Source organism: Corvus brachyrhynchos, unplaced genomic scaffold (assembly GCF_000691975.1).
Source record: "Corvus brachyrhynchos isolate BGI_N302 unplaced genomic scaffold, ASM69197v1 scaffold3, whole genome shotgun sequence".
In the NCBI taxonomy this organism is placed as follows: Eukaryota; Metazoa; Chordata; class Aves; order Passeriformes; family Corvidae; genus Corvus; species Corvus brachyrhynchos.
In genome coordinates this window covers 11,436,337-11,446,895 of record NW_008237619.1, presented here as the reverse complement: position 1 = coordinate 11,446,895, position 10,559 = coordinate 11,436,337, and the positions used below count along the sequence as shown (strand labels likewise).

At 44.0% G+C, this 10,559-nt stretch overlaps 1 protein-coding gene across 3 annotated transcripts; it reads right to left on the bottom strand.

The window, feature by feature from the left end:
* Nucleotides 1-270: 270 nt before the first annotated feature.
* GPR161 (G protein-coupled receptor 161) lies at nt 271-10,384 on the bottom strand. 3 transcript variants are annotated; one of them, XM_017731964.1, is made up of 7 exons: nt 9,945-10,384; nt 9,195-9,211; nt 8,495-9,085; nt 7,250-7,974; nt 5,630-5,734; nt 4,275-4,394; nt 271-2,965 (listed from the first exon to the last, which is right to left on the bottom strand). In XM_017731964.1, exons 3-7 carry the CDS (start codon nt 8,932-8,934, stop codon nt 2,718-2,720), a joined length of 1,638 nt encoding a protein of 545 aa, XP_017587453.1. In that variant the 5' UTR covers nt 8,935-9,085; nt 9,195-9,211; nt 9,945-10,384; the 3' UTR covers nt 271-2,717. The 3 variants fall into 3 exon arrangements, with proteins under 3 accessions (XP_017587453.1, XP_008630003.2, XP_017587452.1); XM_008631781.2 differs by lacking the exon at nt 9,195-9,211 and having other exon boundaries at nt 8,495-8,906; nt 9,000-9,085; XM_017731963.1 differs by lacking the exon at nt 9,195-9,211.
* Nucleotides 10,385-10,559: the final 175 nt, after the last annotated feature.

The window sequence follows — 10,559 nt, the reverse complement described above, 5'->3', positions numbered from 1 at the left end:
GAGGGGCGCGGGCGGGGCGTGGCCGTGGGCAAGGGCCCCGGGCAAGGGCCCCGCCTCGGGATCACACCCGGCACGGCCGCGCTCCCAAAGCCGGCCCGGTGCGCAGGGAGGAGCCGTGCTCCACCCAGGACACCTCCCCGTCCCGGAAACGGCTCCAGCTGCCGCGGCTAACAGGTCCATCCTGCCAGCTGGACATACGTTTGAAAGTAAAATATTCAAACATTAATTTAAGTTGAAATAATAGTACAAACAAACATCAGGAACTGAGGATAAGTTGTTTTTTCTCTCTTCTGTATTTAAGATGGGAAATACAGTTTTACAAAATGTGTGCATTTCTCAATTACCGCTTTTGTTAACGACAACTCAAGTGAGAGAACGACTCCGGTAATAACAGAGTTATGGAAGGGTTATAAGGTGTGTACAAAAATACGAATAACATTAGCGATATTAACTCTGGCAGCCAAATTCAGCCACGGTGTAAACTCTTGCAACCCCCCTGACCTGCCTGAAGGCTGTATTTGTCTCAGAACCTGTGTGAAAAACGTGTTTTTTACACAATACTATCGCTTTTGTGCTTTCACACGTGCCTTGGAATTTTTTCTCCTACACAAAAGAGCGTTTTGGGCCAGCACCGACTCCTCCACGATGCATTCATACTTGCACGTGCCCTTCTGACATTCAGCAACGACTCTGCTCAACTTGTTCCGAAGCAGGAATATGGAATAAAAGGGATGCAGACAAAATACTTCCAGGCAAGTGTATAGCTTAAGGAGTGTTCAGTACTACAAGCAACTGTGATTGTAATGTTAATGACAGCAATAATGACCTCGATGCAGGGTGTTTCCCGGCAAATACTGGGATTTTTGGTTCTTTTTTTCCTAAGGTGTGCCCACAGATGCAAATTTCTCTAACACATAAGAAGTAAAAAACGCAGGAGTTCGAACCTCACTATTATTAATTGGTTTATTCCTGCATTATGCTAGGAGCCATCTTACTGGAGCTTAAGTGTTCTTGCTCTAACAGCCTGTTCTTAAATCAGCAAACCATGTACTGAATTTTAAGCATGCAGTTATATTTTACATGGGAACGCAGTGGGATTCAGGCTAGTTCAGAAAGTCAAGTTGCTTTGTCCAGAGATGGACATAAGCTTGTGCTGAAATACATCTCTGAGTTGGGAACACAGACAAATAGGATGTCTAAATACAGTACTGGACCGAGGCTCTGCCTCACAACACTTCGCTTCTGTGCCTCTGAACAAGTAACACAAAGACAAAACAAGTATACGCCTCGTTTTTGCCCAGATGGAAACATCCTGCTCCTGATTTCCAAACAACCTGCAGCAAAACCGCATACAAAGAAAGCACTTCTGGGGAAAGGTAGAGGCACAGAGGAGCAGACAGAGTAAACAAATGCAAATTCTTGGTCCTTAAGTCCATTTGCTACTGACACCCACCCCCAAGGAATTATCCTGCTCACATGTCTTCCTCTCTTTGAAATACGAAGTAAGGCAGGGCTGTAACCCACCAAAGTAAGGAAGGGGATAGCCCAGGAAGGCACAGAAAGGTTCCTCAAGCTGAACATACTCATATGATCCACCTCATCCCTCTTTTCCTTACAAACCTTCCCACCTTTACAGCTTGTTTCACCGCCAGCAGCTTGGCTGTGCCGAGTTCCCCTTCTTTGGCAAGGAGGACTCATCAGCCCTCTGACAAAGGCCTAACAAGGTAATGTCTGTACAGTGCTTAAGAACATGCAAAGTGCAGTGTAAGTGCCAAATGTTCTTATTTTTGAGATTACTGAATTAATACTCCAAAGAAATAGAAGCACTGAGGTAACTACAGCTTAAATACTACATTCCCTCAGGATTTAAAAAAACCAACTTTCTTCTCTCTAGAAGATGAATCCTGAATATGAAGTGGTAATATCTTACTTATGTTCTCTCAAGCTTAGCACGGCCACTCAGTGCCCTTTTAATAACAGCAAAACCAGGGACATGAGCTGAAGTTCTCAGAGAAACTAAGAATTCTGCACTAATGATTTCCTCAAATCCCATCTCTATGCTGTTCCCAGCCCAGGTCTGCTTCTAGCCATTACACCCAGAGGAGCTGGAGTCCTGTGCTGCCAAGCACAGCAGAGTCCAGTATCAGATCTGGCATTCTGAACAGAAATAAATATCCCCCAGCAAAGGTAAGTAGGACCATAATCCGCACGAGCTCTCTGAAAAGTTCAGGTTTTGCCCTTAGTGAAGTCCTTGTTCCTCAGCTGGGAGTCTCTGACAGTAAGGCTTTATCCAATGCACAGGCTCATATCAGAGCACTCCAGCTATCAAGTACCAACTGATTATCCTGGTGGTCAGAAGAAGATGGATGCAACAAAGAATTAAACACTGCACATACGTTTTCTGTTTTGTTCCTGTATCAGCTTTGGCCAATAATGGACCCAAGATTTAACTGACTAATGATCTGGTCAATGAAACCAACCCCTGCATTCCTATGCACTGTGTGATAATGACATGGCAGAAGACTCAAAGAGCACCCTAAGCAGTAAACAAACACTGCTGCAAAATGCTGATGCAAGTACCAGAATTCAGCTGTTTCCATGTGTTGAAAAAACATTGGAAACATCCTGACACGGTATCCTTGTTCTGGTGAAACACTAACAGCTGCAGTAGGCCCCGCTTAGTGGTTTCGTTCTGTTTTCTTACTCCAGTGCTTGTGTCAAATGTTCCCTTCATCGATGCTCTGCAACTTCAGTCTTTGGCTGGCATGGGGCCTGGCACCACGCCGCGTGTTCCCACTGCTTCCTGCCAGAGTCCGCAAGGGGAACAGGGCTCCTGGTAAAGCATCTTCCCCAAACAGGCTGAGTTTCGCATCAGCTTCAATAGCTCTGGCCAGACTGGCTGCGTAACTGTCCAGAGATTTATGGACTTCAGCTTTTACATGAAGAACAGAATTCTTTGCAGCTTCTGAAAAAAAAAAAGATAACAGTTGATGAGCATGACTGTGCAAATGCTTGAAAACTAATATAGATCCTGTTGTAAAGGCATGATCATGCTCTCTGCAAAATAACTACCCAACAGAGCACATTTACCAACAATATTCAGGCTTCCTACACCATTCTGTGGCCACAAAGCTTCAGAGTGGGATAATCTGCATTGATGCAGTCGTTTTTGTAGCATTTGTATACCTCTCTACCCACCAACATGTTGAACAACACAAGAGTTCATCCCAAATGTAACTCTTCAGTGAGGCTGCTGAAATAATTTAAAGGCCCAGGGATCCTGAAAACCCTGAGACTCACCAGGGAGAACTGCTAAACCTTTGGGGACCTGAGCACTAAGATTTCCCTCTTTCACTCAGACAAGAAATTATATGTCTGCTCATATGTAATCACTCAGAAAGATAGTGGGAAATGTATGCTAATGTATTTGTACAAGGGAATATTCATTTCATGCTGGGAAGAGGACAAAAGGGAATTTTGCCAAGATCTTTATAAATTCCATTGAAAGAGTTTTCTCATTATTTCAGGTTTTATTATTACTTGATTCTTAAAGGCATTCTGCTTATTTTCATACTGTCCACAATCATATATTGTTTAGAAAATTCAGTTGTTATTATCGAGTCTTCTATTGAAATTATTGTAACTATCAGCCTAAATTAATGTTCCAACATTTTACAGATGGTCACAGCAACACTCTGGCAGCCCAGAACCAAAAAGCAAGTTGACTGAAGAAAGTGCATGTGGTTCATCCGTTTTCACCCATACCTGCTGAGGAACACACCCAGTAAAGTGAAGTGGAATTTAAGTAAATAAAAGTAAACTAAACAGAATAAAATTATATTCAGTTCATTCAAGTCTGTAAATGGAAGAATTTCAAGTCTGTAAGTGACAAAGTTGAGAAGAGACAGCAAGTGAGAAACACAGGGATAATGCAATCAAAATATGAGGGCAGGAAAATATATGCCCTGAGAAACAAAACAGACTGTAACAGCCACCAAGATGAGTGGAGTTGCAGAGAGGATACCGCTGTGCAATATAATTTTTATATATTGCAGGGAATCCCAGCTTCTAACTCTTGTCCTTGCTTGCTGCTCCTTGAGATCTGGAAGAAAGACCTGATTTTGCTTTGCATGTTGTAGCTGCATGAATGATCAGGTCTGTTAAGGCAAACAGTGGTCAGATACTTTTCAAGACAATTCTCAAGGTCCTGGAAGGCTTCCTGAGCCTACAATATAGTTGACTCTGAGCATTTTCATACTTACTCCTACACTCACCTTTAATTTGCTCTACTTCATCTTCAAACGTCACTGAACTCCTCCTTCGAGGGGGACAGACGCAGTGTGGGGCGAGAGGGCCATCTGAGCTATAATCTTCAAGAAGCATTGTATCTGTTCCTGAAAAGAGCAAGAGTCCTCAAGTAAAACAGTAAGACTGGGATACAATATGGTGGCAAAAAATTTTCAGCAGTTCCTTCAGAAGATGTCTAAACCCAGCTTTTGTGAGTAAATTTCAGCTCAAATTAAACACTGCATGGAAAAAGAATGAGGTCAGTTTTCATTCAAAGGATTGGGAAACCTTCTCATTAGAGACTGGGCATTGCAGGCCCCAGGATCATGTACTGCATGCAGCAGGTAACACTGAAGAGGGACTAAGGCTTCCTTCTGCTCTTCAGTAACTCACAGTAAAAGCATCCAAGTGAAATAGTATTTCACAGTGGATCACTATATATCCATTCCCAGACTATGGACTGTGCTCCCTCCTTAACCAACAGAGGTACTTCTAACAGCATTTGGTGTCTCTTTAGTTTTGTTCATTTGTTTAAACTGCTTTCACAAGATGGTAACACCACATCCTCTTCACTGAGGCAGGTTTACCAGGAGGCTACTCTCCTTTATCACATACAGCTGCAGAATATCCACAACAGGCATAAAGCTACCACCACAAAACAACTACCAAAAATAAATCCCAGCTCCACAGACTTCCTTTACAATTGTAGAAAACAACTCCCTTACACCAAGCAACCTTTTAAAGATCCCCCTCTGGTGTCTCTAAAGCAGAAATACTCTCTAAAATAACTACTGTAGTTAAGGACTGGTAGCTGAGTTAACTGCCAGAAAAATCTAGTGACAGATCTGGACAGAAAATGACCATCAGAACTCTTTTTTTGTTTTCCAAACCATCTTCAGTTGAGAGATCTTAAGTAGTAATGAAATCATAAGCTGAAACCATCCCAAGTGTTTATGTTTACACTGCAGGATGAACAAGACAAAGTCTCTTACAGAATAGGAAACAAGCACATTCTTCACAGCACTTTGTTGCTCTGTTCCTTGTGGATACAGAGAAAGTCTCTAAACAACAGAAACTGAAGAAGGGCACAAAAGCAGTGCATCTTGTTCCCAGGACACATTACCAAGGGAGGGTCATCATCCAGTAAGCAGCATTTTGCAAGTAAATCTATCAAGAGCAAGGGAGGAAAAAAGCAACTGCAGTTTTGTTGTAACAGCTGGAACAGATGCTTCATGTCATTCGTCCACCAGGAGACATCTGTGGGTGTAAATACTGACTGTCCATGAGAGTGCTGCCAAGTGCAAACTTCTGTCCAAGTAGGGAGCAAGAGACTTGCAGTTACCTGAATCCTGTGAGCAGCTGAAACCCGTGTCTCCTGTGCTGCTGCTGTTTCCCAGTGGCCTCCCACCCGCCATGAGGGCAGTAAGGTGAGGAGATAGTCCCAAATCTGCAAGAAAATTTTGCTTTTGTTACACAGTGAATGGTTAAGGAATTTGCAAGAGTAAACTTCTCTTCCAGTAATACCACTCCACTGCCTTATTTATTATTCTGCATATAAAACTTACCTTGCTGATGCAGAGAGCACAGTATCAGGACTTCTGGACTTTACATCTAAGAAATCCAGTCAGCAGCTCTCAGGTTCGGAAAGGCAAATCTACTTTCTCCCTGCAACATGTCCCTCCCACTCTTTTGCAACTGTGTGTGTTTTATCAGCCAGACAAGTTGAGCACCAAGCAAATGCTCTCACATGGATGGGGAGATTTGCCAGGCATCTTCTAGACAGAGAATAACCTGGTAGCCACTGGCAGCTGTGACAGGCCATTAGTGTGGGAAGAAGCTTATGAGCAAGGCTGAGGCACAGAGATGCCCAACTTCTTTCAAATTTCCAAAACAAGAAGGGAGGAGATCCTGGGATTTTTACAAAGGTGCTGTCTTTGGATCCCACCTTGAAATTTTGTTGTGGGTTTGTTGGGGGTCTTTTTCCCCTCCCTATCAGCCTCCAGCTAATACATCTGATAAGAAGCTGACAGCTTCAAGTTTATCACTTGGAAAGAGAAAGAAATTTCCTTTCTTTTCCCTCCCCACCTCAGTTTCCAATGTATTAATCCATACATTTCTTGGATACAGACTTGCCAAAGCTCCTGCAGCTTGTGATGTGGCTACAGCTCCATAACTCTTATTTACATGACAGTCTCTTGCAGTGTTCCCAGGCTGCAGAAAAGATAACGAATGCCTTGCTGCTCTCATCTTCCTTCTGCATTTTAGATCATCCTTCCCAATTAAATAATTTCAGTTTTTGCCTCTGCATTAAATATCCCTTGAAGATATTCTGTTTTCGGAAGCTTCTGATTAGGACCAGGGAAATTATTAAAAATCTGATTGTCATTGCTTTGCTACTTAAAAAAATTCCAAACCACCAAACTGAGCAACTGGAGGTCTCAGTCTGCAACATGGGGAGACACCAAATAGTTCTATGGTTTTACACGGTTTTACTTTGTTTATGATCTTTTCTTCACAACCATTAAGCCTAAAAACTGAACTTGCAGAAGCAGTTACACTGGTGGAACCTTACTGGATTTCAGAGAGTTGCAGCATAAGGCCATTAATCAAAGAAAAAGTGCTGCAAAAAGTACTGTCGGTAGAGCTCAAATCTGGGCAACACAAAATGGAAGGCACACAAAAGGAAATGCTAAGAAAGAACAAAATAAATTATTTTTATTAACCTCATCACTATGTCTTCTCTGCCTGAGAAAGTTTTGTTATAGAAGGAGAAAGATGTTAACTGCAAGAAAATGGAAAAATTCTCCATTCAAATGTCTATAACCTGACTGATAAAAGACTTCGGAAAACTCCAGAAACATTCAACTTTCGTTACAGAGCCCTGAAACATGCCAAACATAGGCAGACAGGAAGCCTTGCTCTTAGTAGTATTAAGGAAGTATCTTTTGCAGGTAAATCTTACCTGTGATCCTGTTGGAAATGCTGAATAGCCTCGATGTCCTGTGCCGCTGAACAAAGGACTCACGGTAATACCGATCCCCAAAGCACATTCCCAGGAGTTCCTTGCGCACTGTCTTGTTCCACAGCCCATAAATTAGCGGATGGCAAATGGCACTGGAAAAGGACAGCCATGTAGCCAATGTCTCCAAAGCAGGGGAAATACTGTTTTTCCCCCAAAGTGCCTCTGATGTAATTACCACCATGTAAGGCCCCCATGTAATGACGAAAGCCCCGATGACAACCAAGATGGTTATGAAAGCTTTGCACTGATTGGCTGAGTAAACAACCCCTTGGAAAGCGTTCCTTCGGCTGCCAGAGGAGGACGTGGAGGTGCTGGAGTTCTTCCTCCCGTTCCTCTGCGAGTCCTCCTCCACAATGACAATGCTCCCACAGTGGATTTTGCGGGCCTTAATCCTTGCCACGCGGAATATGAATCCATAGCAGATCATCATGACCACGAAGGGCAGTAGCGCACACCAGATCTGCCAAAAGGCCGTGTAGGCAGCCTCCTTGTGCCAGGCTGCCACACACATCCACTTGAATTGGTCAAACTCCAAAGAGGACCAGCCAAAAAGAGGAGGGAGGCAGCCAATAAGGGAATGCAGCCACACGTACACAAGAGCTACCACTGCTCTGTTGCCCGTTATCTTCATCGGATAAACCATTGGGTACAGCACAGCGTAGTACCTGGGGGGCAAGAAAAGAAGTAGTCCACAGGAGCATATAAGACATACAATAAAGAAAAGAACATGCTTTAATGATGTTGATATCTAGTTCTTTTTTTCTTCAAACAAGCTCAGAAACTCTCTTTCTAGAAACAGTTACATACAGGCATCACTGCAGTCAAGACTATCAAACTTGGATGAAGGCACTCATGCAACCATTACATCTGTTCCTACATGTGAGTGTATGCTTAGGGTATAATCTGGAATTTTAAGTCACTATTTCATGTTTATCAAATAGTATGTTATTATACCATCAAGAGCTTTAAAAAACTCTAGATGCATCTCTGCATTTTGTGTTATTAATGACATCACTTTCTCTTGCTCCACATCAAAATTTCACAAGGGGCTGGAGGAAAAATGTCACTCCAGCAGTACACCATGTTCCCCTCTGCAGTGCTTCTCAACTCTTATGCACAGCCAGTGAGTTACTCTACGAGATGAGCACATAATTTGTTGCCATTCATTACCAAAGAGCAGCTTACCGGTCTACAGCTATGAGTCCCAGAGTGAGCATGCTGGCTGAGCTGATCAGCATGTAGAGCAGGGCTGAGAAATTGCACCAAACAACCCCGAAGATCCATTCTCGCCTGATGGAGCTGGTGACAACAAAAGGCAGCACCAGCACAGAGAGTAGGAAGTTGGAAAGGGTCAGGCTGAACACAAACTTGTTGCTCAAGGTGAGAAGGTACGACTTCCGATACAGGGTGACGACAATCACCAGGTTGCCCAAACAGATGAAGATGGCAATGACGATTATAGCAATGGACTCAGTTACTCTGACTGCCCCATCTTCCTCTGTGGTCAGGTTCCTCAGGCCCTTCCCATTGCTGAGGGAGGAATTGCTGGTCATGGTCAGAGTGTGCAGATCTGGAGCAGCCAAGACATGCTGAGCAGCTAGAAGCAGAACAACGCTCAGAAACATTCAGGTAATAGTTCTTCAAACTCTTTCCAATGACTGGAGGCCCTTTTGCCTTTGTTAAAATTTACCTGTAGTATGTGGGAAACCATTTTAGATGGGCAAGTGAAGGGGCAGTAAATTGCCTATGGTCACACCAAAGATGACAACACCAAGCCTGAAACAGGGAAGACAAGAAGTGGTGAAGGGGGGGAATAAGAAAGAAAATAAGCACTTTTTACTTCAAAAATTTCTAAGGATCTTACTTGTTTCTAAATTCTACTTACCAGCTCCTTCATCTAGGCTGTGAAGAAACAAGAATGCCACTATCAGTCTTTGTTTCTCTTACTTTAAAGAAAGTCACTTAAAAAAAAAAATCTGCCTGTTTATCCTGATTGTTACCTTGTATTCTGCCTATGCAGCATTTGCTGGTGGTCTATGGATGCCTGGCTAGTCATACCCTGCTGACTGTTTCGTAACAGCTGCTAAGTAACATTCAAAGACTCAGGGACCACTTCATGTACTCTCCCAACATCATTTCTCCACGTTCATAATCACCTTAGCTACAGTGCTGATTGTATTTTATTGCCTATACCAAAGAACTGGGGGAATTGGCTTTCTGTACGAGAGGTCTGAAAGACACTTCCTCGCATTAAGATGAGGTCCATGCTATAGAAATGCTTGAGAACTTTTAATCCTTGACTTCTCAGTGTTAGCATCCATCCCACTGATTCACAACCTCATCTTGTGAAACCTTGTTATTTCTCCCAATTCCTTAGCAATTCGTCTTTTCCCTGCTGCCTCCAAATGACATTCACTACCCACTTTATTCAGTTCTTCAACCATCTACAGCACAGCATAGTGAACAAACAAACAAAACCAAAAAATGCAAATATGCAGACCAAAAAAGTAAAAGAGTCTACCAATTAATATAAGTTGATTTTAGCATTACTTGGAAGTAAGAGACTCAGGAAAGTTATCTCAGCTAATTCTGCAGCTATGCCAGACATTGGTCCCAGACAGACGGGAGTACTCACAGAAACACTTCCATCTGTGCGGCTGCTGTGGCATTAGGCAGCAGTGTCAGCCTGGAAAGACGCCTTTTTTCCATTTTTATCTGTACTTTCCTAAGAACATAATTAAAGACATTACTGGGCCATGCTCTGTAAAAGCGTAACTTAGCTCTTCCCTAGCCTCTGACTGAGGATGTTTGCAAAAACACTTCCCCTCGAGTTTCTTTCTCTCTCAGCATGCCTGCACCACATCTGTGTGCCTTTCCAACACTTTTTGGCCGGAGCGGGTTTTGGAAACGCAGCTTCCATCGCGGCCGCTCCCCTGCGATAGCGATGCCCGGGGGCACCTGGCGCTCCCCGTCCCCTCACGGCCCTGCTGCACCCTGGGGGCGAAAGCGGCCTCTGGCAGAGGTGGCCCTCCCGGGGCAGGGCAACCTGGGGCGGGGACAGCACCGCATCCCATCCCATCCCATCCCGTCCCATCCCATCCCGTCCCATCCCTGCCGCGGGCAGCGCGGCCAGGATTCCCGCACTCACAGAGCGGGTAGGACCGAGTTGGAAATACGGTGGGGAAGGGGGGTTTCGCCATTTTACCCCGCGCTCCCTCCGGCAGCGAACAAAGGGCTGGAACAGGGTCCT